Raw genomic sequence first — 27,008 nt, 5'->3', positions numbered from 1 at the left:
AATTCTCAGAAGACTAAAGTGAAAAAAAAATTCTTACAGGTAAATCTTATAATCTCAAAAGAACTGGAGGGACGATACAGAGAGAAGCACTAACTATCAAGAAAGTGAAAAATACATGTCTAAGCATATAAGCTGGACAAGAAATGACAAGACAAACTTTTAATCTAAATCAGACAGAAAACATAACCATTCTTGTACAAAGCTGGACTCACATGCAGAGAGCCATGTTCCCAGGAACAGGGCTTCTGAGTGGTTTCAGCAACAGGAGTTTATCTCAATAAGGCTGATCTCACCACTGCCCATATGAAGTGTACAGGCCATCAACAGCAACAGTTAAATTCTAATTCTCTGTTAAACTGTATTTCTTCGGAGACCAACCAGACACCTGCAGACACTGCACTATTTGGAGGGAGCAGCCACTCATCCTGGCATACAGTAGATCAAATCCTGGGTGTGTGTTTTCCTTCCTGGCTATTCCTTACAGATTTAAACAACTATTGGATTGTTTTGCTCTCCTGTATAGTATTTCTGCCCAGAAGGTCCATTTTTAAATCAAAGTTATAGTTAAAATTAACTATGACTTGGAATTGAGTGATCATAACTCAGACTTCATTGCCCAGTAGTCACCGATGGTACTGAGTGTTCTGCAAAAGGCTCAGGTGTGACGCAGGCGGTGAGACAACAGTAAGAGATACTGAGAGGCTATACAGCAGTAGTTCTCAGCCTTCCTAACGCTGTGGCCCTTTAATACAGTTCCTCACGTTGTGATGACCCCCAACCATCCAATCATTTCGTTGCTACTTCATAGCTGTCATTTTGCTTCTGTTATGAATCGTAACATATACATCTGATCTGCGGCCCCCAAAGGGGCCACTAGCCACAGGCTAGATACACTGCTGTAGAATCTGTGTATTCCTTAGAAAGACTCAATGAATTTTGTTCCAGCTGCATATGGCTACAATTCAGATGCCCAGCATGCTAGTGTTATTACTGATTTCGTTTGTTGTCGACTTGACACCAGCTAGAGTCTGCTGTAACCTCAATTGAGAAAAATGCCTCCATCAGATTGGCCTGTGGGCAAGCCTGTAGGGCGTTCCCTTGAGTAATGATTGATGTAGAAAGGTCCAGCCCACTCTGTGGACATGTGCCACCCCTGGGCAGATGTATGGATAAAGGCTGAGCAAACCATGGAAACCAAGCTAAGAAGCAGCACTCCTCCATGATCTCTGCTTCACTCAGTTCCTGTCACTAGGTTCCTGCATGACTTCCCTTCATGGCAGACTAAGCTGTAGAAGGAAATAAACCCTTTCCTCACCAAGTTGCCTTTAGTACTGATTGTTTACCACTGTAGTAGAAAGCAACCAGAACAATCGGGAACAAGATAATGATCTCATTATTACAGCAAATAATTTAATTACGGAATTTCCTCCTTTTAGCCCTATAAACTAGCACCCAGTTACAGAAAGGGTAGATTTTACTGGATATTTTCTATTGGTGTCTCCTAAGCTTGCAATTTGCTTGCATCCTGAGTATTTAAATGATAATCATCAGAGAGCATGACTTCACTATCAACAAAATTCAAATTTCATATTATATGCACACCTCAAAACGTTCATTTAAATCTTGGCCTAGACAGGCAAACTGACATAGAATTAGAAACAATAAAAATGGCCATAAAAAATGCATGGTGGTGACAGCCCTGGTAAGGACAAGGTGCAGAGCTGGCTGTTACCTTTCCTTAGACACGCACTTTTTCCCCCCCTTTCTTGAGTCATTTATGTTTTCCCTGTGTTGCACTATAGGGATTATTCTATCCCAGTGTATGTATTTTCCTTCCCATCTCCAGTTATGTTTCCCAGGGGCTTTGCATTTACACAGAAAGCATTTGAAAGACTGAAGCCCATTCAGAAACAGAGAAATAGCTTTTCTACGCAATCCGCAAAAGGTGAGATGTTTCATTAAAATACATCTTTCTTCGTGTGCCCACCTGATGGAATAAAAGGTAGGTTTGTAGCGCCCTCACAAAAGGGACAACCGTCATGTTATCCTGACCTGGGAGGGGGTGTGTGTGGGGGAGACCCTGCTTTTCCCTCGCTGCCCATCAGTTGGCGCCTCTTGCCATCCCCCACCCCCGCTCCCGATCCAGCTTTGGGGGCTGCAGTCGCTCCACAGCTCGCAGGTCACATGGCCTGGCAGAGCGAGCGGAGTCCTGCGCCTGAGCCGGCTGCGCGAGGAGGCAAGGCTTCCGCTACTCCGGGCCTGGCGGGGGTTCGGCGAAGGCGACACCACCGAGGTCAACTAGCCTGAGCTACAGCGGTGGTGGCCTTGGCAAGCCGGGACGCAGCCGACCGCCTCCACGGGGTAGGTTTCCTGCCCGGCCGGTGTCGCGGAGAGGCGCGCCGGCGAGGGGACGCGCTGCGGGAGCGACGGCAGGAGCGGGGAGTGGTGCCCCCGAGGCCTGCGGCCCCCGCCGTGCGCCCCGCGGGCTGGCTCGGCCGCGGCCCCGCCCTCGGCGCGTCTGCGGCACAGGGCGGGTGCGCCTCGCTCGGCCGTGGTCGCCCGCCGGGCCGCCGCGTCGTCACCAGGCCGAGGGCTGCAGCCCGGGAGCCCGGCGCGAGCCGGCCGCGCGGGCCGCCCGAGCGCGGCAGCCTAATGGATGCCCGGGAGCGGACGCCCCTCCGCGCGTCCCCGGCGGGGCGCGTCCTCCCGCGAAGGTGACCCGGGAAGGCGCCCCTCCCGCTCCCGGGAACGCCCGTTCTCAGAACGCCACCGCGACGGACACGCAGTCTCGGCCTGCAGGTGGGAAAACTGACACCGGAGGGCAGCGGGGATTTTCCAAGGTCAGCGGCGACCCCGGAGGTCGAGCTTCGGCTCCTCCTTGGCTGTTATTTCCTCTAAAGTGATCATTAGGATGGATGTGTGTGTCCTGGCCCCCGCGCTGGCTCTCGTGCCCAGGCGTCGCCCGTGCCGCACTGCGCTCGGGGTTGTCGTGGGGCTTGAACCCCGCCCTTCCCTGGGACCTGGCATCTCCTGCTCGGCCCTTGCTCTCCCTACGGGGAGCACGGAGGGTCCTCACTGATGATCTCACCATGCGGACTGTCGGCAAAATCGGCAGGTGTGTGCGCGCGCGAGTGCGCGCCTCTTTTTCCCCCAAGAGAAATAAATCGTGTCAGGGAACTAGTTGTTTTAGGAGCGGATTCCAAGAGGGTCCTTATGCCCACGTAGCTTATGAGGTCATAAGAGCAAGCAGCGTGTGTCTAACGCTTAACATGACGAGAATCAGAAAAAATGGAAATGATAATCACGAAGCAAAACATTTTAAAAATAACAAATTATAAATAACACTACATCTTCTAGCTTGTTGAGCTTCTGTTTAACCTTTGATTTTTTTTTTTTACATTTGAAGTTTTTATTAAAAATGTAGAATAATGGTATGTAATTTTGCTTGGTTTTTACCCATAGGAATTAATAGCTGATTGCCAGTGTGTTAGTCTTTTGAATTCTTATGGATGGAATAGTAAATCTTTCCCCCATGTTTTAATTGGAGTACATTTATTTGGAGTTTTTCTGATTATTATTCAAAACACTATTGAAAATACTTTCATCAGCTTTTTTTTTTTTAATGTGACGGTAGTTATCTGACTATGAATTTCACGAAAATTCGAACTGTTTGAACAATTAAACGGTACATTTTGTTGTAACGAAGTGTGCCTCGATGAAGATGTTTTTAGACAAGAGTAGGGGTGTTCAGGGCCGTATGGCTGTGGACTAAAGTTGTTTTTTTAAAAGCCAGGAGAATTATGCTGGGTCATGAGAGAAAAATATGCCTAATAAGAGAATAGTGCGTGTTATAAAGTCTCCAATTAAAACAACAGAGCCATGGCGTCAAACTACGTAGAAATGATCTGGGCATGGTAGCACAGGCTTGCCAGTCCTAGGGAAGAGAATCTCTACTTCAAGCCAATCCGAACTTCATTACAAGACCCTGTCTCAATATAACTAAAAATTAATATGTTAATAATGATAAGCCACGAATATACAAATATAATACACAATAAATGTGACAAATTAAATTAGGGGTTAAAGAGGATTTAGGCTTCCTTGCTACTACCCTCATTGTCCATGTGCCCGTCACAAGACTCAGTGTTGAGTAAATTTTGAGTTCCGGTCATTGAGGTCATACATGTTCTCTATAGGCATGTAGAAAGCCTGCAGGAAACCTCCTTCTCTCAGGCCTTTCTTCTCAATTTCATTAAATTATGTTCTCTATGCAAAATAAAACGGTCATACTGTGTGTATTTTCCATAATTTGAATCAATATAGTTGTCCTTCTCTTCCCATTTATCCCCCCCCCCCCCCCATTACAAACAGAATTTAAGTGAGAAATTCTTACTGGTTTTAAGTAGCACATCTTGCTTTCCCCAGCCAAAGGGGTTTCCTTGGTATTACCTGCTAAGATTGTATCAATTTATATGCAAATGCACAGTTGTTAACTGTATTGTTTCTTCTTGGGGTAAGTTGAATTGAGATTGTGTTAATTATCATGATTAGTTTTGGAAAAAGGTCCATCTTTCTATTACCAAGTCCTTCTGGAAGAAAAGTGGTCTTTTTATGCATTTTTTTAGTGGCTCTTAAAATATCTTTTAGTATAATTTTATGTGTGTAGTCTGCCTGTTTCTTCAAATTATTTGTAGGTATTTAATTTTTTTTCCATTTTTGCCTGAAGCTTTTTTATTCCATTAATGTGTTTTGATTGATGAGATGAGAGCATTTATTTTCTGTCTTTTATAAATACATAGTGTGTACATCTTCTCAGAGGTAGCCAGCGGCATCATGTACACACACAAACACCATGTATTGTTTATGTTGGTACCTACCATATCCTAAAAGTGTGTTTACCATTTCTAATGGTTTTTCATTTGATTTTCTTGGGCCCAGAAGCACTAGTACATATTAGGTGAGAGCAGGAATCCTGGGTTTACCGCTGCAAGTGTATTCTGCTTTAGCCTGACCAGCTGCAAAGTGGACTTGCAAACCCACGCACTGCATAAAAAAATGCCTGGCACATCCATTCGGGCAAAGTTGAGATAAGTTGTTCTCTGCCCAGTATGTAATTGGGTTCTATGGGACTCCCAGTTTTGTAACACAGGAATTGAGGGCCATAGAGGCCAAAAGACTTAATGTTATCTTTTAGTTGCTCAACAATTCTTAAATCTTTTTCTTGCATAGAGAGAGTACTGTGCTGGGCCTGTGAGGCATATTATAGATAAATTATTCTGAAACCACTAAGAAGGAATTTAAAGGAATTTTACCTGTTGGGTATGGTTTATGAGTAACACCATAAAAGGCATCAGGCAACATGGACAATTACAGGCATTGAATTTCCTGCTTAAGATTTGCTAGAATCTGTTTTTCCACCAATATGGGGTTAATTGTATTGCTACTTGAAAGCTGCTTGTTTGGTCCAAAGAAATAAATTCAAGGGTCTCACACACCCTTGGATAGGCAGTGAAGATTTAACAAATAACTATAAATAGATAATCTGTTCTGTACCTCGGGATCCACATGTGTGGACTCAACTAACAGTACATCAAAAATAACATAAGAAATGAAATTTCATTCAAACTGAGCATGTTTGTATTCATTTTAATGTTATTATTCTCTAAACAATACAGCACAGCTACGATTTATGTAGCATTTACAAATGCTAGGTATTAGAGATAAGTTAATGTATTTAAGAAGCGCATAGCTAGCATGTGAAGACTGTGACACTCTATGTAAAGAATCTAAGCATCTTCAAATTTTGGTATCCTTAAGGGTGAGGAGACCTAGAATCAATCACCTTGGAACCCAACGGGCAATTGTGCAGTCTAAAGCAGAAACTGACAAATAAATGCTCTGGGCGAGATTCATGTAAAGGGTCCTAATATGCGTAAGAAAAAGATGCTTAGTTCTGGTTGGGGAATCTGGTTGATTTTTAGAAGAGATGTGTACTTCTTAATCTCATTTTCCATGGTTGAGTTGGTGTATGTACGAAAGGTGCTGTTGGAAAGATTATTGGACCTGAATTCTGAGGGACCTTGGTAAAGCGATTGGACTTTCTTCTGCAGACACGGGGAAATTGTTATCCACCAACTTTATAGAAGAGCTCTGTTCTGACCCATGCTTCAGAGGGCCGGTGGTAATGGAAACTGTGACCCTCGTCTTCAGCATCCCTTCCTGATGCACAGCTTCCACGGGCAGGCTCTTTTCATCTAAACATCTCCACAGTGAGGTATTTTAAATCGGTTTTTAAGTTAGCATGCATAGCATGGCTCTACTTTTGGAACTTTCATAACACTTTGCTCTTACTTGTCCTCTGGACTCCATCACCTGTCCTTCTGCTCCCCCTGCTGCTCCCCTTCCTCTTCCCCAGGAGCCCCTTCGCCTTTAAAGTGACATATATTTCATTACCCTCCTTTTCCTTTCTCCTTAAGATCTCTACTCCTCTTGAGGTCCTCTTTCTAAGTTTATAACTTATCCCCCATATAAACACGCACGTGCACACACACACACACACCACTCTCATACATTCACACACAAATATTAAAGTATAACATCTGCATACAAGAGAAAACATGGTATTTGTCTTTCTGAGGTTGGCATACTTTGCTTAATGTAAAGATTTCCAATTAAGCCTTTTTTTTTCTGCCAAATGCCATTATTTCATTTTTATTTATAGCTGAATAAAATCCTGTTGTGTGTATTTTCTTTATCATTTCATCTGCTGATGGACGTGTGGTCTGTTTTTGTTCCCTGGCCATTGTGAATACTGCAGTGATGAATGTATGCAGTATAGACATATTAAAAACCTCTGTACTGATTTCCGTTGTGGTTGCATTAGTTCACTCTCCTGCCAACAGCAAATAATGGTTCTTTATTCTCCACATCCTTGCCAGCATTGTTGTCATTCTTTTCTTGCTACTAGCTATTTTGATTAGAGGGTAATAGAATCTCTAAGTAGTTTTTTTTTCAAGATTTATGTATCATTATTTTCCGCGTCTGCCTGTTTTGCCTACATGTGTGCACTGTGTGTCCAGTCTCCTGGATCTGCAGTCTGGGGTGGCTTTCACAGACTGCGGTGTGGGTGCTGGGAAATTAACCCGTGTCCTCTGCAAAGCAGCAAGTGCTTTTAACCCCTGAGCCATCTCCATAGCTATCAAAGTAGCTTTAATTTGTGTTTTCCTAGTGGCTGAGGACATTGAAAATATATATATGTGTGTGTGTACATATCTATGCCATTTGTGTTTCTTCTCTTGGGAACTGTGTTCAGTTCATTGATATTTAAAATTTTTATTTCTGAGATGGCAATAAAATTACAGCATTTCCTCCTTTCTTCTCCTTCCTCCAAATCCTCCCATATACTTTTTCTTGCTCTATTTCAAATGCATGCCCTCCTATTCATTAATTGTTACAGGCAAATATGTGTATATAAAGATATGTATATATATACATATATATATACATACGTATGTATGTGTGTATATATATATATATATATATATATATATATATATATATATATATATAGTCTGCTCAGGCTGTATAATGTTACTTGTATGTGTGTTTTCAGGGCTATCCCTGAATAACCAATTGGTGTGTTCTTCCCTGAGGAAGACTGTTTCTCCTGCTGTCAGCCTTCCTTAGTTGTCTTGAGTTCTTTGTGTAGAGGAGAGACCTCAGGACTTTCCCTCATCCAGTTTGGCATGTCTGCTGTTGTTGTCCATGTTCAGCTCATGGCTAAGTAGTCATGGTGAAATTTTGTGGCTGGAACTTCTGATGCAACTTGAGATGGTGACACAGTCTCACAGCAAAGTTCCTGATCCTCTGGCTTTTACAATTTTTCTTTCCCTCGCTTCCACAATGTTCCCTGAGACTTAGGTGTGGGGATACGTGTAGACCTTGGGACTGGGCTCCACAGCTTGGCATTTTAGTTGGTTGAGGTTTTCTAAAATGGTCTCCTGTTACAAAGAGAAGATTCTTTGATGAGAGGTGAAGACTACACTTATGTGTGAGTGTTAAGGACCGATATTTGGAGTGTATCAATTTAGGGATTATGTTGACTTAGTAAAGTGGCAGTTGTAGGTTCTTATCTGATCTCGTGAGTTCACTAGTTATTTTACCCATCTTTTAGTTTTATTTCCCTCTCCCTCCCTAACTAGGTCCTTACCTTTTCCTCCATTTGCCCAACCAAATCACTTCTACCTTGCTATTCCCTTCTCTCTGGCTCATCCAACTCCCTACCCCCGCTATGGTCTCTTTTTACTGTGTTGGTTTCTGCAGTTCTTTCAGGATATGCACTCACATTAGGGGCCACCAGTGAGAGAGAACTTAGGATGTTTGTCATTTGGGGCCTGGGTTAACTCACTCAATATAATCTTTCCTAGTTCCATCCATTTACCTTCAGAGTAATGATGTCACTTTTATTTGAATAAGTGAATAATATTCTATAGTGTGTTTGAACTACATTTCATTATGCCTTTGTTGATTGAAGAGCGTTTAATTTTTTATTTCCTAGATACTGTCAATAGAGCCACGGTGAACACGTTGCATAGTTCTTTAGGCACATTGCCAACAAGTGATATAGCTGAGTCATACAGTAGATTAACTTCTGGCTTTTTGAGTGTTCGCCACACAAATTTCCATATTATCTACAGCAGTCTGCAACCCTACCAACAGAGAAGAAGGGTTCCCTTTTCCCCACACCCTCTCCGGCATTGTTGTTGGTTGATCTGTTGGTCTTTATTCTGCTTGGAGTAAGATGGAATCTCAGTGTTGTTTTGACTTGCATTTCCCTAATTGCTGCCGCCGATGAGCATTTTTTGAAATATCTCTTCACCATTTTCTTTCTCTTGAGAGCTCTCAGTTCAGGTCCCAGGCCCTGGAATTGGGAAGGGCTGGAAGGAAGTGACAAATCAGAACCTGCTATACTGTTAGACTCTGTTGCCTGGGAAAGTGGTGGTCTCTTTCATGAAGGAAGGCTACTGGGGAAAAATAGACCGTTCCTAAGTATTTACTTCCTGACACATAGTGTGGTGTTCTGTCTCTAATCCCTTCAGCTCTTTCAGTTTACTTTCTCTACAAGATATACTAAAACCCAGTGTCTATCAATCACTCTGTACTTATTCATAGAAGTCCCAATTCATGCTTCTTTCCCGGTGTCTTTATCCTTTGTTTTCTGAGCCCTACACCCTAGATGTGGTAATAGGTGGAATCCAGTTTAGAGAATGACTGGATCTTACATTGCAGTACTTGAGAGACATAAACAAGTACTTACTTCCATAGAATTGAAACAGTTGTTACCTGCTGACTCGGAAAAACCGGTCAGACTATAATGTCATTGGACTCTGAGCCTCAGCAGGTAATCTTATGGTTGCCTGGGCTTCTGGGAAAATGTGTCAGAGGGATCATCTAGACAAGTGGTTCTCAACCTTCCTCATGCTGTGGCCCTTTAATACAGTCCTCATGTTGTCGTGAACCCCAAGAGTGAAATTATTTTGTTGCTACATCACAACTGTAATTTTGCTACTGTTATGAATCATAATGTAAATATATGATATGCAGGCTATCTGATATGTGACCCCAAAGGGGTGGTGACCCCACAGGTTGAGAACCGCTGATCTAGACACAACCTTCCTCTGTCATCTGCCTCCAGTTATATAAATGTGGCTCACTTCTGCCTACATTCATAGGTTGGGAGAAAAAAATTCCATCCCTCAAACTGTGAATGAAAAAATCCTATGTGTTTAGGTTCAGTTCCTTATGGTTCATTATGTTAAACTCTATCAGGAAAGTGTAATAAACAGTGGGCACACCCTGCCATGCCCCCAAAGACAACAGGAACGTACTCTTGAATGTCTATATGATTCTTTTTTTTTTTTTTTTTTTTTTTTTGGCCAAGCCTGTCATCCAGTCACCCACAGTGTACTAGTTTGCAGTGCTCAAATGTTCTACAGTATTTTCTTCTCCTTGAAGGAGTGATGTGAGTCTCCCTGACTGTTGACTTCAGGCTTTTTATCACCTCTTTCTGCTTCAGACTTTTAGTGCCCTCTTTTACTTTCTGTGCATGGTCTGTTGAACTAGGAGAGTTAATTGTGTAGTTTGGTCTATGTGCTCAAAGAAGTAGCCCTGAGAGCCAGTGGCTTTTCATTTTGCTTTTTATTCTGTCATAAAACCAGTATGGTCAATGAAAAGGGGCAGCTTTACCTATCCATTCTAGAATGTATGCTAGAAACTGAAATTCAGTTAACCTATATCGGCAGGTAACTAGAGGAGAAGCCTTGGTTCCTACAGTGGAGAAAATTCTGGGATTAAAGGTCCTCTTTATGTTCACATGGGCACAGCCATTTCTGTCCCACCTGTCATATCTTTGTAAGCTATAGAATTTATTGTACACCTGGCATTTTCCAAGCTGATAGTCTTATCTTGTTGACTTTTTATTTAATTCCTTCCTCTAGATGGTCTTGCTCCCTTGGGTAATAACTAGGGCCAGAAGAATGATGCGAGCAGGAAGTCACACCAATGCCCCTATTTCCAGAGCTAGCAAACTAGACATCGGACTGCCCCAGTTCCAATACTGGGTGTCCAGGAGTAGTGATGAGGAACTAGTGGGGCCAGGTGATGTACAAGTCTGTGATGTACTGACTCTGTGGACTTGAGCAGATCGGAGGGAGGAAGAACCAGTCTACAGCATACTGATGCTCACAGAGCAGCAAGCCTTGGGTCACGTGCTTCCAAAACTTCCTTGCTTCTTTCATTCCTTAGTGTTCTCCAGATAGTTTGACTCACATCTGGGTACCCAGATGGTCCTCTGTTGCAGACTTCTTTGAGCTGTATCACAACACAGAAGAGATATATTTGATGTTCTGCGTGACTGTAGAGGGCAGGTCAGAATAACTCTCCAGCAGAACAAGTCCAAAAATCATTAGTGGCTGGACACAATGCTCTACATGCAGCTCACAACACTAACCAGTGCAGGCATCAGGAGGAAAGAGGTGAGTAGTTGGGGAAGACCCCCTTCTAGATCCATAGAGGCTCTCCAGCTCCCATCTTCCTGGCAAGTCCTCGTCCTGTGACCCCCTACCCTGAAGGAGGCAGGCTAGGAAATGAAGTTCAGTGTGATGGCTAAAGGCAGAATGCAGACATGGGAGCAATGGCAAACAGTACAACTGCGACCTCATGGAGAGCACTCACAGGCTGAACCATTTTCTTCCAAAAGGCCACAAGCCGTCAGGCTTCTGAGGCAAGAGTATACATTCGATGCTACAGTCCCGGCTTAGTCTTGCATTTAGCCTCATACTTTTATACTAGCTTCATTGTTCTCAATTCTGTTGTTTGGGGTGAATCTTTTCTCCATCAAAACGTTAGAATGTCTCGCTTCTCAAATATTACGTGACTGTGAACATCAGTTGCACTGTTCAGGGGAGGGACATATGTGCACGTGCACTTTGTGCAGGCACACGTGTCCGGTGTGCATGTGGAGGCTAAGAGTGAATCTCACATGTCTCAGGCTTCTTCTTTTCTTCTTTTGACGGGTGTGTATGTGTTTTCATGTTCATGTATACAGATGTGCCACGGTGGGTCGCACGAGTCACAAGACAAACCTTTACTTACTACCGCTCCTTCCCTTCTCCCTTGTTTGAGATGTTCTCACAGCTGCCCACACCAGACTTGCTGCTTCCAAGCTCTCAGGGATTCTGTCTGGGCTCCCATCTCCCCACAGAAATGCTGGCATTGTAAGCTCGTGCTACCTCGGCTAACTTTTATGTGCGGTCTAGGGATTTGAACTTAGGTCCTTACGCTTACACAGCAGGGACTCTTTCCACTAAGCCACTTTATGATTCTCTAACTTTGCCTTTAATCTAGGGTCTGTGAACTGTCAGGGAGTTTGAGCAGCAGGCCAAGCTGGCTAGCCAGGGAATTATAAGAATGTGTTTTCACATACAGTTTTGGGGAGAAGCTGGTTTTAGGGTTCAAATTCCGGTTCTCTGTTTAAATGGCAAGCGCTTTACTAACTTCACTGTCTCTCCAGCTTCACGAGACATATTTTAATGACATTTTAATTCTGTTTAACTTTGCTCTCTAACGTGTAATATCCACAGTTAACCCATGAGACAGAGATTGTTTCTATTTTAGAGGCAAGAAATCCAGAATATAGAGAGATGAAGTGACTTCCCACCATTTAAGTAGCAGACCTGGGGTTCATGCCTTACACCCATTCTCTGAGTCATCATGTCCAAAGACATTCCTTTCTGGATCAGGCTGTTTCTTCCTCTGCCTTACCTTACCCACCTCACTGAAAAGCCCCATTGTGGAGTCTCCATTGGGTTGTTTCCCTTCCCTCTCAAAGTCTACAGTTTGCTTGCATACGGAATATTTTCTCCCACTGGTTCTAATGATAGTCCTATACAAACAAGTTAGGAGGACAGTCAGAATTAAAATGATTTGACTAAATGAGATTAGAGAAATCAAAGATGCCATTAAATAACAAGCACGGCCAAGGACTCCTTTTTTATTCGCTGGAATATGTAGGAAAGATTTTCAGAAATTACACAGTCAAGTACTATGCATGTATGCTGCAGCTTACTCTCTGTGTCTTTCTTCTATGTCCAGCCTTTTTTTTTCTGGGTGTCTATGTTAACACCTATGTCTCTATAGCTAGTGAATCAAAATAATAGTTTCACTAACTGCTGGTGATTTATGACGCACCGAAGCTAACATCATATCATTAATGGGGCAGGGAGAGTTGATTGAATGCACAGGGTGCCTCTAATCACAAACAGTGAGAGCATGGCAATGCTCACTGGCAGACAGAACCCAGGAAAACAATTACTGCGGACAGTTCTTTTCAAGTCTCTAGTGGTTACATGAATGTGAACTAGAATTTCTGATTCGATATGTGCATTGTTGGAATTCTTTAAAGTATTGTTTTCTGATTCTACTTTCTCCCTTTAGGTTTGACTTAATGATTCTGGCCTGAGATCCAGAATGGTTTGTTCTTGGGACCAGACATGACCAAAAGTTGACCTCATGACTACTTCAACCTCTCCAGCTGCCATGCTTCTCCGGAGGCTTCGGCGACTTTCCTGGGGCAGCACTGCTGTCCAGCTCTTCATTCTAACTGTGGTGACCTTTGGCTTACTGGCCCCTCTGGCGTGTCACCGGCTCCTGCACTCATACTTCTATCTGCGCCATTGGCATCTAAACCAGATGAGCCAGGAGTTCCTGCAGCAGAGCCTGAAGGAGGGGGAGGCTGCCCTTCACTACTTCGAAGAGCTGCCCTCTGCCAATGGTTCTGTGCCCATCGTCTGGCAGGCCACTCCCCGGCCCTGGCTGGTGATCACCATAATCACCGTGGATAGGCAACCTGGCTTTCACTACGTCTTACAAGTTGTGTCCCAGTTCCATCGGCTTCTGCAGCAGTGCGGTCCGCAGTGTGAGGGGCACCAGCTCTTCCTGTGCAATGTGGAACGGAGTGTGAGCCATTTTGATGCTAAGCTGCTCTCTAAGTATGTCCCTGTGGCCAACCGCTATGAGGGCACCGAAGATGATTACGGTGATGACCCTTCAACCAATTCATTTGAGAAAGAGAAGCAAGACTATGTCTATTGCCTGGAGTCGTCGCTACAGACCTACAACCCAGACTATGTCCTGATGGTGGAGGATGACGCTATTCCAGAAGAACAGATCTTCCCTGTACTGGAGCACCTTCTGCGTGCTCGCTTCTCTGAGCCACACCTCCAGGATGCCCTGTATCTAAAGCTCTATCACCCGGAGCGGCTACAGCACTACATCAACCCGGAGCCCATGCGAATCCTGGAGTGGGTTGGTGTGGGCATGCTGCTGGGGCCTGCGCTGACCTGGATATACATGAAGTTTGCCTGCCGCCCAGGCTTCAGTTGGCCGGTCATGCTGTTCTTCTCCCTGTACAGCATGGGGCTGGTGGAACTGGTGGGCCGGCACTATTTCCTGGAACTGCGGCGCCTGAGCCCCTCCTTGTACAGTGTGGTTCCTGCTTCTCAGTGTTGTACCCCAGCTATGCTCTTCCCTGCCCCTGCAGCCCGCAGGACCCTCACATACCTGTCCCAGGTGTACTGCCACAAGGGCTTTGGCAAAGACATGGCATTGTACTCTCTGCTGAGAGCCAAGGGGGAGCGGGCGTATGTGGTGGAGCCCAACCTTGTGAAACACATCGGGCTGTTCTCTAGCCTGAGGTACAATTTTCACCCCAGTCTGCTCTAGGAATGCCGAGAAATGCCCTTCTGCAATTGGCTCTATCCTGGAGAGGCATACATTAAATCCTTTATTTAGGCATAATTGCTTGCTTAATATTTCATTGTTTAATGTTGCTAGGTGTAAACGCACAGGGACAGCGGGAATGCATCTGAGTGGAAAACCTTGACTGCTGGTCCTCTGTAAGCAGCAGTTAGCCACAAGTCTGGATCTCTGTCCCTCCACACAGCCACACTGCCTCATGCAGTGTGCCCCACGATGAGGACGAACGTCAGAGACAGTTCTCTTCTCCCGTTGTCTGTAAGTTCTGCCTTGTGACAGAGCTTGTGACTGCCAAAAATCTTGTGCACAGTGGTGTAAGACTCGTGTTTCGGATTTTAGGGGTAGAATATGAGCAGTCAGATGCTTTTGGAATGGATTCCTTTCCCACAAGTATGAGAATGGATATGTGCTTAGAATACCTGGCCAAAAAGGCAGGATCATGCAGACATATTCTATTTGTTTTCCTTGACCTGGTACAATAAAAATGTCACAAGTTGTGCTGTGCCCATTGTCTTGGAGACAGTGATCTGGTTCTTCTGTGATACAGTGACTTCTTTCTCCAAATACCAGTAGTGTACGCAGAGCCAAGGCTATTGATGAGAGCTTTAAGCCACAGAAAAGTGTGAAACGACTTTCTGAATTACCCAAGTCCAGTTGCTTCAGTTAAATACAAAATTAATGTTGAACATTTCTGTCGTAGCCTGATTCCTTGCCTGGTGCACAGTCCAGAAGGAGACAGAGAATGACTTCCATACGAGGAGCATAGCCTTCTCCCTACCTTTACTGCCCTAAGGTTCACTGCCATTTCATTTTCTTTTCTTTTTGTCCCCCCCCTTCTTGAGACCGGGTGTCTCTGTGTAGCCTTGGCTGCCCTGGACCCATTTTGTAGACCAAGCTGACCTCGCACTCACTGGGATTCATCTACCTCTGCCTTCCTGAGTCCTGGGATTACAAGCGTGTGCCACCACATCTGGCTTATTTTCTACTGGTGACACTATAGTATAGAAGACCAAGTATGGTTTGTGAAGTCAAAAGCCCCCACTTGTATGTTCATGGAGGGGTACACGTGTGTGAAAGAGAATATCTTTACATTTACATTTTTAAAATTGTATGTGGATGGTGGCGTATTATGCATGTGGGAACATGTTCGTGTGTGTGCATATGTGTATGGAGGGCAGAGGTGGACATCCAGTGTCTCCCTCAATTGTTCTCTGCTGTCATTTTTGAGACAGGGTGTCTCACTGAACATCGAGTTCACCATTTTGGCTAGACTGGCTAGGCAGCAAACTCCAGACAACTTCCTGCCTCTGCCTCCCCTAGTGCCCTCCCCCCAGGCACTATAGGCATGCTTTCTGCTTGGGTGCTGGGAACAAGCGCAGATCCTCATGCTCATGTGGCAGGTACTTTATCAACTGAGCCATCTACCTAACTCTCACTGGTGTGTTATGAGTAAAATACTTGTGATACTCTTTAGTGGGGACATAAGGCGTGTGGCTGACACCTGTATAGTAGCTGTTTGAGCCCAACCACTGCTAAAAATAGAGGCTGGCTTTTCATTGTGGCTTCTAAGGATGGGAAGTTCAGCTTATATCTAGCCCCACCTCAAATCAAATAAAAACCAACTGTTCATGAACTGGGACTCTTGTTGAACTTATTCCAGGACTAACACCTGAAACTTCCTTCTCTGAAATCTTACAAGCAAATGTCCCTGGATAATACTAAACGAGCAGCCAGCAACTCTCTTCATGAGGATGAATAATTATATTAGGATTTAAGCTGTTGCCCAGCTTGGATGTCACATTGTGTTTGCTTTTAAATTTTCATCGTGATATTTATCTTGAGATCTGCCCACAAGCATCCAGGGAGAATGGAAGGATTGATCACCCTTGCTCTCCGGGTGAACAAGTTCGAACCCAGAGATGTTGAGGCCTATGAAGTGGAAAAGGCAGCTAACCGTCTTTATGCCAGTGCTAAAGTCTTCTTTAAGTCCTGAGCAAGGGGTTATAGGAGAGCTGAGGTTCTCATCCCCTAGGATAGCATAGGCTGTCAGAATGGAAATCAAATACTCTCGGTCACCTTTCAGAATTTAGATTATCATCATTAGGCTAAAGAAGCCAGGTGTTTCTGCATCAGTATACCAGTTAAAAGGAAGGTACTGGGGCTTCCTGAAGAGAATTCTGTCATCTTCTGTTTTTTGTTGTTGTTTTGTTTTGCTTTTTTAATTCTTTGAATTTTATACAGGGTCTGACCTGTTTGTTACCCATGCCTTATACTTACAATCCTGTGCTTTGATTACCAACATGCACTATTCATAACTTATAATTCTCTTAAAATTTTTTAAAGATGTCTCTCTTTTTTAAATATATGTGCATTTATGCACACACAAACACACATATCCATGGAGGCCAGAAGCTTTGGATCTAGCAGAGCCCTTGAAGCTGGGGTCTTGTGAACTGCCCGAGCAGTTCAGAATCAAACTCAGGTCCTCTCTGAACCATCTCTCCAGGCCTGTCTATCTTTTTATGTACGGATTTTTTTTTCTTGTGTGTCAAACAGCATCTCTACCACCATTACCGTATGCACACACTTACATCAGGCAGCAACAAAGCAAACTGGACAACAGCTTGCTGACTCTAAGCAACCACAGTCATGAGCAATGCCAGTGAAAGCAATACACTGCTTTCAGATAAAGATACATTGGGGCCACCCAACTAACTCAGCTTTCACTGATATAAACTAGGTACATCATTCCTTCACTCCATCGAAGCCCCAGGAAGATGTTTGAACACCTCCAGCCCAATAGAGCAGTCTTGGGGACTGGTGCCTTCAACACTCTGAAAGACAAAACTATGACTGCAAAGTGAAAAGTAGCTGTGAAAAAGGCCCTCCTTGGACATCCCCCTCTGCATAGGGTGTATATAAAAGGTATTTACCAGAACCGCTTAGCCCTCCTACTGTTCTGTCCCTAATTTTCTTCTTTAGTCTCATTTTTCTTTGTCAAATCTACCCCTCCCCTGAGGTAATTCTATTGTGGGCCCCTTTACCCTTATTGATTTATTTGTTCATTCCTTTCCTAGGTATCAGGTAAGCCAAAGCCGTGAGTGAAGCACAGAAGACCCCTGATGTACAGCTTATGCTCTGTGGAAGAGGATGGAGACAGAAACCAAAATAGCAAATAAAAGAGTTTTGGGCAGTGACTAAGAGACATGCAGGGAAAGGGTTATGATAGACTGACCAGGAAGTGAGGGGTGGATTTAAATTGAACTTATAGGAAATACATGGCAAGATGGTAGGCAAGGGAAAAGCTTTCTAGACAATGCAATGGCCTTGATATAACAACTAGTGTAGACTTTCCAAGGACCTGAAAGAAAGCCAGTTCATTAGAATTGGTAGGACATGAAGCCAGTGTGTACAGGATCCTGATCAGCTCGGGGAAGTCTGAACATGAGCGGATATTATTCCAGCTACAGCAGGAAGCCAGGTTACAGCAAGTTAGTGAACAATTTTGCAGAGCATGGACAACTGTCCAATCTGATTCTCTAGATTTCATGGCTGTGCGGCATACAAAGAGACACATTATGTGAGAGTATGGGACACGCAAGAGTGTATGTATGGACCGTCTTACACAATATCTGTCTTGTAAGTCCTTACTTTTTGACAGCTTAAAGCTATTCTGCTCCTACTTTCTTATGCCACCTGTTCCTTGGCTCTTTTTGTTAAGTTCATCACTTGCTTTTGGGTTTTCAGGTATTTCTCCAAAGATACTTTTGTTGGGAACCATTTTATGTAATTTTTGTAGGTTGTAAGCAATAATATTCGAAAATTATACAGTGATTCTGCAGTTCTGGTACCAGGGTGACATTTGTTGTGTGCAGAGTTTTCCAGAGATACAACATGTTCTCTCTCAAATCCATTAAACCCATTAGCCCTAGAAATGGAAGTCACTGCAAACCAATGTGATTGCACTTGGTGAAACAATGAGTTTTTATTGGGGTGACTGTATAGCAGTGGCCACTGCATAACAGGGTCACAGTATGGCAGGGTCACTGCATACAGGGTCACAGATGATGACTTACTGTCATAAAATAACTCAACAGCAGCTGTATCACAGGAAACCCACCTAACACGGGAGACATCTTAAAAGCTGCATCCGCAGAGCTCTGCACAGCTTGCAGGTCTAAGAGATCTCTCAGCAGCTCTGCAGGCCAGGCTCCTCCCCCAGGGGTTGTTTACTGTTTCAGTTAACCGGAGAGTGGTGCTCCTAAATGTTGCAGTCTCAGCTTTCCCAAAGAGGGAACTTTGTTTACCTCCTGAGCCTCATGACCCAGCTCCCACCCTCCACCCCACCTCTCTGAGGAAATGTTTCAGTTTGGAAAAAACTGCTATACCTCTTCTGCCTTTTACATTCCCTCCAGACACCTCTTTAACAATATTCTCTGAGCCTTGGAGGGGATGATAGAGATGTACACATATGCTGGTTTGTCCTGGCTGTAGAGTCTCCTCCCCAAACCAGCACTGAGTAGTGAGCTAGCTTTTCAGTACCAGGCGCAGTATCTCTCTTGTTGAGTGTATCTTAAGTCCAATTAGAGAGCTGTTGGTTACCACCAGAGTGTGTGTGCTACTATTGGACCCATAGTGTTACTGTGCCACGCTGGTACCACAGCTCTTCTGTTGCTAGCGATAACATGGCCTGCTGAAGTCTTCCATTAACAGAGGAAAGGCTTGACATAGTTTATTTTCTGAGACAGTGGACTATCAAAGAGCTTTACTGTTTTGAAGATTTGGATAGAATCCAAACTTCCCAACAACTTACTCAAATATTTCTAGGAGTCTGCAAAGAAAAGCACATCTTTGGACCCATCAAGAAGCTTCCTAGCTACAGTCGTCACACAGCAGCTAGCTTACATTCCCATCTCTCTGCTCTGGCTCCATTCTGCATGCTAGGTAATCCTGTGGGGCTCCTATCTTGCTTCTGCTTACAGTTGTCTTATCTCAGTGTGTGTGTCAAGGCAGCTGTCCTTTCAGTTCCTTCTCAGCTACTGGTTCTACAGTGTGCTGTGACCAGATGCCAGCATCTCAGTGGTACCTCAGCAGAGCTTGTTTCTAGCTGCCACCAAGATCTAACACAGACATCTTCCATGCACCAGTTCCCACTTCAGTTCCTTCCATTATGTTCTGGCTGTCCTTTCAGGAACATGAAGCCCTCGTGGTCTATCAATTAAAGCTAAAAGAGATAAGCAGATTTTTGTTTCAGACTGTGAGGGGCCAGAACTAAACAACCAGCCTGGCTTGACAGCCTGAGGGCCAGTTGCAAGAGGTCTTCTGTAGGGAAAGGAACAAACAGATTTGGGTGCCTACTAATGCCTACCTTAAAGTCACTATTGGGTTATAGGGAGTGTGAAAGCACTTTCAGACGTTTGCACTGTTTTGTCACCTGATTTCCAGATCAGCACTACTTACACCCAGACATCCTGATGAGGAAGCTCTGTTTTTCAGTCCTGATTTCTACAAAAGCTTCAGTGTGGGGTTTTTTGAATCTGCAAAAATAAAAAGCCCAGTTTCTCATCTTTTCATGAAATTTCAAGTCATCTTAAAAGTTCCAGTCAGCTAAGAGGAGATATAGTGATTATACCTGTTGCTTGGTTCATAGCTTTTCTAGCAACTGTGTTTCATAAAAGGAAAGATTTAGAAAAAAAGGGAGGAGGAGGAAAGGCTTAAAAATATAGCTGAGTAGCAGATCAGTGATGCACACTAATGATCCCATTTTGTGTAATATTCATTGATTGATTTTGTCAGTGTCCAATCATTTAGTTGAGTTTCCTTCCTTCCTTCCTTCCTTCCTTCCTTCCTTCCTTCCTTCCTTCCTTCCTTCCTTCCTTTTTGGTTTTTGAGATAAGGTTTCTCTGTGTAGCCCTGGCTGTCCTAGAACTTGCTCTGTAACCAGGCTGGCCTTTGATCTCAGAGGCCATCTGCCTCTCCTTCCAAGTGGTGGGATTAAAAGTGTGCGCCACTGCCTGGCCTTGAAGTTGTTTTCAGTTATAAAAGTCTTACTGTTCCTGGCTTTTCTTAACAGCTTTACATGGGGACAGAAGAAACAGAAGTGTGTTAAAAGTACATCCATCACAAGATACATTCTTGTTAAAAATATGTTAAAAATATGTTCAAAAGTATGTTTTTAGCATACTCCATGTAGTAAGGAGTTTTAGGATTATGGGAAGAAGGACCATCTTTTATAGGTTCAAGATTACCAGGTGATGTTCTCATCTAGTCTCAACTATTTTCCAAGAAGCAACAATAAAAACCTGGTCCTGAGTGAGTGCCAGTTCTCATCCCAGTGGTGTCCTTGCAGGAGCCCTTAAGCCTTCAGCATTTCTTTTTGATGTAGAAGGAAGTGGGAATAGTAAATTGATGTTATGAAGGATCTAGTAAAGTTGCTTAGGACATATCGAGGTACACAAAGTAAAACTATAAAGGGGCACTCAAGGAAAAGGAGTTACTGACCAGACTAATTCAAAACAGCAGAAAAATGTACACCTTTAATAAGAGTTTTAGGTTGCTGGGGAAATGCTAAGGGTTGTTCACCAAGAACACCATCAATTAGGCCTATCCCCGTAACAGAAGGCAACATCCCTGACCACATCTGGCTAGTCAGGCCCCTTTTCATATCAAACATACCTCTCTGAGGCAGGCCAAAGGGGCGTGACAGCATTGGATCGAAGTGACCAATAAGTTCTGGTCCTGTTTTTTTTTTTTTTTTTTTCGCCAGGAAGAGCTCCATTCTGTGAGGCAGGCAGGAAGACCGTACTCAGATAGTGATGAATGCTTTTAAAGCGAATCTCCTAAGACGCGTGGACAGCTGTGAGCTATTTCTCATGCTGAATGAAGAAGGTATCTCTGGAGTAACAGCACCAGGCCATGAGTGAACTGTGTGAAAATATGAAGTGTAATAAGTTCCCAGGCAGGGAGGCTAGCAAATGCTATGAGGTTCTGAGGTAGATGCTAGCTGCCCTATTTCAGAAGAGTAAGATTAGGATGGCTGCAGTACAGTGAAAAGGGAGAGCCATCAGATGGGGTAGGCAGAGCAAGCTCTTTTGGAGTTGATATATTCTAAGTGTGAGAGACACGTTTAAAAATGCTGGGAACATTCCGAGCCTTGAGTGAGCCTCGGAAGGAAATGTGAAGGAAGTGTCTGGGCAAAAGCTGATATCAACATTCTCATCTAGCCTCTTTTATGCAAACACCCGGATTTCCTCAGTAACAACAATAGAATATAAAAGTAGAAGGAAAACCACATTTGTTCTGGAAATCACAATAAGAGGACAATAGCTTGCTACACACTCATGGGAATTTCTGCAAGATATAATGCTAATCACAAAAACAATTGAGAGGAGTCCTGAACTTCTGCATAGCTAAGCCACTTTCTTAGAGGCTGGGATAAGAATGGAGAAAGGGAGGATCTAGGGAGTATATCGGTATCCCCGCCAGTAACTCCAGGACAATTGCCACAGACAGCAACCCTTACGAAGCAGGTTCTTTCCTTATCACTTTCTGTCAGTCCCCTTGGCAAATATCCAAGGCACTAACTTGGCTAGTTGTATGGACTCAGCTTGACAAGGCTGGGACGATTTTGAATAATGACATTGTTATTGCCCCTGTAGTCTCCCAGCAAATTAACTATTGCCTATCATCTATCTGTTTATCTGTCTTTTCTATCAATCTGTCAGTCAATCCATCTATCTAGCTATTCCCTACTCTTAGCATTACATATAGATTGAAACCAGATATGTTCCTGACCCATTGATATTAGCTAATATAAAGAAAGTACATTACAGACAGAATGAAGTTACTTTTGTGTTAACCAATAAAAATCTCTTTCAACCCAAATTGTAGAAGTTCCCCTGAGTTTTATGCTTCCCCAAACCACCCCTCTGATAGTAAATCCACTTGGTAAACTGCACTCTAAGTAAGGCCGGGCTTGTCTTCTCTTGTCTCATGGCACCTTGAAGTCAATTTGAATGTATGGTTTCAGAATACTGACATCTAACAAAGGTCAGCTTCCCCAGCAAACAAAACAAAAACAAAAGGCATAGAGGCATAGGCCCAGCCACTTCAATTTATACAACAAGTAACCAACTGAGGTTCTTTGTTATACAAATTAGTTTCCCAGACACTGCTACCTTTGGGTCTGGCTTCCTTCACACCATCCCTAGACAGTTTGATTCATAATTTAGCAAGGAAAAACTTCATTTAAATCAAACTTAAGGCATGTATCCTTCTGGGGAGATATAAGCTGTACAAAACTCCTTAACTTTCTAGCAAGGCAGCTAGAAATTACCTTTGGACACCTTCTAGCCTAGACTGTACAAACACAAAATTTACAAATATGATGAAAATATACAAGAAAATGAGGCTTTATTTAGAAATCAGAGAAATAGCTTCCAATGAGACATAGTTGCTTTAGTAAATAAGAGAAATTTTAGAACACTTCTAACACATGGTTTTCCAAGATTTATGAGAGTTTTGAAACTTCAAATCCAGAGCACAGAGTCATGAAACATCAATGAAAGCAAGATCTGGAACTATCTGTTGGCTATGTTTGGGTCTCCAACTTCTGAACTACATCTTGCTACTTTCTTTCCATACCTTGGCAAACACCATCATTTAGAATGTGGTAAACAAACAAATAGACAACAACAACAACACAAAGCAATTTACAAACCAAACAAAAACAACCTTACCCTAAACCATGTTATGGTCTATTTTGCCTTGAATAATTTCCTAGATGAGTCTTTTCCTGCTCAAGAGGCTACACTCTGATTCTTGCTTAGTCTAAGAGGAACAGCAACTTTTTCAAGGAGGGGGAGGGCCAGAGTCTCAGCAGCATGTGCCAGCTGCATGTAACAGCAGCATGTGCCAGATGCATGTAACAGAAGCACGTGCCAGCTGCATGTTACAACAGCAGCATGTGCCAGTGGCATGTTCCAGCTCCATGGAAACAGAGTGGAGAGCAATTCAAAAGCAAACATCTGAAAGAAGAGATTTCCTAAGACCAGGAGACATCAGAGTGTTAAGTCAGTTCTGTCTAAGACGCCTGCTCTTCATTGGAAATACAAATTCTTTCCCGATGTTTGAGGAGAAAGCCTTGAGCTCCCCCTGGAGGGAAGAGTATGTCATAATGTCTCCCCAGTATGATAACTATTGTCTGTCCCTCAGAGGAAGTAGTCACGCAGGGCTTACAGCCCTTACCACATGATGTCAGGTGTTACAGTTCATCACTCCATTATATGTGAGTTCCTTGAGGTCAACAAGATTGTCTCCAGGTGTCCTTTGTCCATTCCAATGACATCTGCTACTTAAAGGGCCTTGGTTTATCTTTCAATGCTCTCATTTCCTATTTTTTCCTCCATCTATATTATAACTAACAACTTCTAAAGTCCTAATGCACTTAGTACTCACAAGTCTGTGGAGGCAGATGTCTGTGGCTGCATTTTTTAGAGGAAAAATTGACATTTAAGTAAGTGAGATTAGCTATTAGTTTTGCAAAGGCACACAGCCTGGAGCTAAGAGGCCATGGAAGCAAAGCCAGATTTTCCTGATTTAGATTTTCATGAGCAGTTAGGCCACCCCAGTCTTTCCTTTGGACATTTTCTTAGACAGGGGATCTCTAGGAGCAATATGGCTAGTTACACTAGTTAGAATTGGAGATCTCCAGGTTCGGTGAGAGACCTTGTCTCAATTAATAAAGTAAAAGGCAATCAAGGAAGATGACTGACATAAATTTCACTCCCACCACACATATGCTCACCACATACATATGCAAAAAAATTATTACAATCAGCACTTCCAAAAGACGTAGGTTATTAAACAGAAGCTTCAGTGCCAGGCATAGAAGACCTCTCTGTGAGGCATTTATCACGGACACTCAGAGGCTCCCGAAACAATATAGACTATTGTCGTTTCCCTTGGCTTCCTGCAGTAACTAGATGGTAAGATGCTACTGATGAAAATTCCACACACTTGGTTACAAGACACAGAGAAATAAATCTGGAACTGGCCAGAAGCTTCCTTCTTGCTGGCTAGCTTTCATAGCGCTAGAAGGTACTTACAGGCTGATGAAGAAGAAAATGCATAATGGTCTTAGCCAGAGCTGGACCCTGCATGCTACAATACCAACCTGCTAAGGAGTGTGTGCTCACTGATTCAATAATGACATTCAGGGGTGGTGTGGAGGTATCCAGCTGCTTTTTGGGTAGATCTGAGGCCTGCTCCACAGGCAGGAATTCATGCCTTCTATATAAACCTTATCAAAAGCCTCTATCTGGAGAGGGCATAGGATCTAGAGAATATTCTACTCTTGTTTTGCTAAATGGTAGTGTTTAATCCCTATAATTTTGTGGGCTCTCACTCTCAATCAAAGAATTTTTTTTTCCTTCAGGGTGTAAATAGAGATCCACAGACCCACAACTGGTTAAAGTGCTGCAAATAAGTGACTGTTTTTATACCTAAAATGCATACCCATAGAGCCCCTGAAACAGCAAGTAGTCTATTTGCCCCCATTCAAGAGGGATAAAAGACCACTGCTCTAAGTAAACTTTACAAAGCCGAGCACACTGACACTCAAAGTCATGGTGATCCTATTGGACACCAGGGATCAGGGTTTACTGTACCTGCTGATTTGCAGTAAGATAATGAGGAAGGTAGTCTCCCCTCAAAGCACTCGATGTTATATGGATTACCTTGTCTTCATTGAACAGTTGAAGGATTAAGTCCATAGCATAATCATAAATATCGGGGGCATAGTAGGGCATGATAGTATATGCCTGTAATCCAGGCAATCAGGAGGCTGAGGCAGGAGCTTTGGAAGTTTGAGGCTAATTTGGACTGTGTAACAAGATCCTGTCAGAAAAAAAAAGTAAATAAGTAACAAATATTGGGCTCATATCTCAGCTCAGAGTGATCTTAAACAAAAGAAATAAAACCTTTAAACTTTTGTTTTTTTCTGAAAAAATGGCGATGATAACGATGATGGTAGCCATTAAGTGACTGTATAAAATGCTTGGCATAGTTTAAAGATGAATAAATGTTAGTTGCTTTGTTTCTATGTTTGATATATCAGGACATCTGATGTCAGTTTGGTGCATTTGCAGTTAGAGATCCTAGTGGAACATTAAAATGGAGCATGGCAAAAGAGAAATAACCAATGGGAATGTCAGTTGAACACAGATATTCTCTCTGGTATGTCTAACAATGTGTTTTAATGGCTGAAAGCATTTGCATTAGTCATGAAATAAAGTGTAACAAAGAGACCTGTAAAATTAGACAACTTAAACCTGAAATGTCTTCAACTTCAGGAAATAAACAGTGGGTTGGAAGTCTGGGGTTCTCCCGCCCAGGGCTGGCCTTGTAGGATTTTTGTTCTGTTTTTCAACTTTTGACACTTTTGTACTTGTTTACAATGGATAAGAGCCACCCCCTCACTGTCCTTTCTTAACTACTTCCTATGCCTGCTGATAGCCTTGTCTTTTTAACCAGTCCCCTAACCCTCTCTTACTTCCATGGTTTTTAGATGTGTAGGTAGTCGTACCCTAGGTGCTCATTCTTGTAATGTTCTACTCACATCCAGAGGAGAGCATTTCACGGCAGTGTTCCCGATTCCCTGGCTCTTAACATCTTTCCACCCCTCTTCCGCAGTGTTCCATGGTCACAGGTGGAGGATGCAGATGCGTCACTTCCGGCCGAGCATTGAGCAGTGCCTCATCCTCAGTGCTTTGAACAATTACATCTCTACCTTGATGGCTGCTCACTCCCAAAAGAGGCTTCTCTAAGGCTTGGAGTTGTACCAGTCTGAATATACGTATCTTCAGAAGGTGGTCTAACTGCATGTCCACTTAGCAAAACATCGGGAGTACATCTCCTCATAGGGCCTGTGACCTCCCTAATCACAGGATTTTAACCATGTGTACAATACCAGGAATTTTTTCTCTCCCATGGAGTGAGCCTCAGACGCAGTCAGGAAGCAGTTGCTTACCCTTGCCTTGCTTTTTTGCTTGTGTGTTTGCTGGTTTGGACCCACATTCAGAAGGGTTAACTGTTTGGTTTAATGATCTGCTGTTGGCATCTTGAAAAACTAAATAAGTCTATATTTTAATTCGTGTTAAGAGAGTCCAGCCAGTGGTGGTACACACCTTTAATCCCAGTACTCAGGAGGTAGAGGCAGGAGGATCTCTGTGGATTCAAGGCCAGCCTGGTCTGTAGAGTGAGTTCTAGGACAGTCAGAGCTCCTCAGAGAAACCCTCAGATAGAGAAACCCTCAAAAAAAAAGTTCATTGGAACGATAGAGTGTGTATGTAAACAACAGGATAAATAAACACGTGCCTGTCATTACTTGCTACCACGTTTGCATGCAGTATTGGTAATGTCTAGGAGCACAGGTTTCCCGTGGCTGTTAATAGATGGGAGTTCAGAGAGAGTCTTAAGTAAGGATTTGGGAAAAGTTACTAATAATTCAGGCAGACCAAGCTTTCAGACAGTCATTCAAGCTAGGCCCTGGTTACTTTTCTCTTGCTGTGATAAAACACTACGGCCAACTTATGGAAGAAACTTTTTATTTTGGCTTATGGCTCCACAGGGATAAGAGTCCATGATGGTGGGGACAGGATGACAGCAGGTGGCAAGCATATTGGATGGAGTGGTAA

The 27,008-nt window shown here is 43.4% G+C and overlaps 1 protein-coding gene across 8 annotated transcripts; it reads left to right on the top strand.

Annotated features, from left to right (window-relative positions):
- Positions 1–2,162: 2,162 nt before the first annotated feature.
- Positions 2,163–15,946, top strand: Pgap4 (post-GPI attachment to proteins GalNAc transferase 4). 8 transcript variants are annotated; one of them, XM_055605392.1, is made up of 3 exons: positions 2,163–2,361; positions 6,111–6,274; positions 12,994–15,946. In XM_055605392.1, the coding sequence occupies exon 3, from the start codon at positions 13,069–13,071 to the stop codon at positions 14,278–14,280; it is 1,212 nt and encodes a 403-aa protein (XP_055461367.1). In that variant the 5' UTR covers positions 2,163–2,361; positions 6,111–6,274; positions 12,994–13,068; the 3' UTR covers positions 14,281–15,946. The 8 variants fall into 8 exon arrangements, with proteins under 8 accessions (XP_055461367.1, XP_055461366.1, XP_055461370.1 ...); XM_055605395.1 differs by lacking the exon at positions 2,163–2,361 and adding an exon at positions 2,551–2,799; XM_055605393.1 differs by lacking the exon at positions 2,163–2,361 and adding an exon at positions 2,819–2,840.
- The last annotated feature ends 11,062 nt before the right edge of the window (positions 15,947–27,008 follow it).

Source organism: Psammomys obesus, unplaced genomic scaffold (genome assembly GCF_907164565.1).
Source record: "Psammomys obesus unplaced genomic scaffold, mPsaObe1.curated_primary_1811, whole genome shotgun sequence".
Taxonomy (NCBI): Eukaryota; Metazoa; Chordata; class Mammalia; order Rodentia; family Muridae; genus Psammomys; species Psammomys obesus.
The sequence above is the reverse complement of the archived record's forward strand: the minus strand, read 5'-3'. Positions and strand labels throughout refer to the sequence as shown.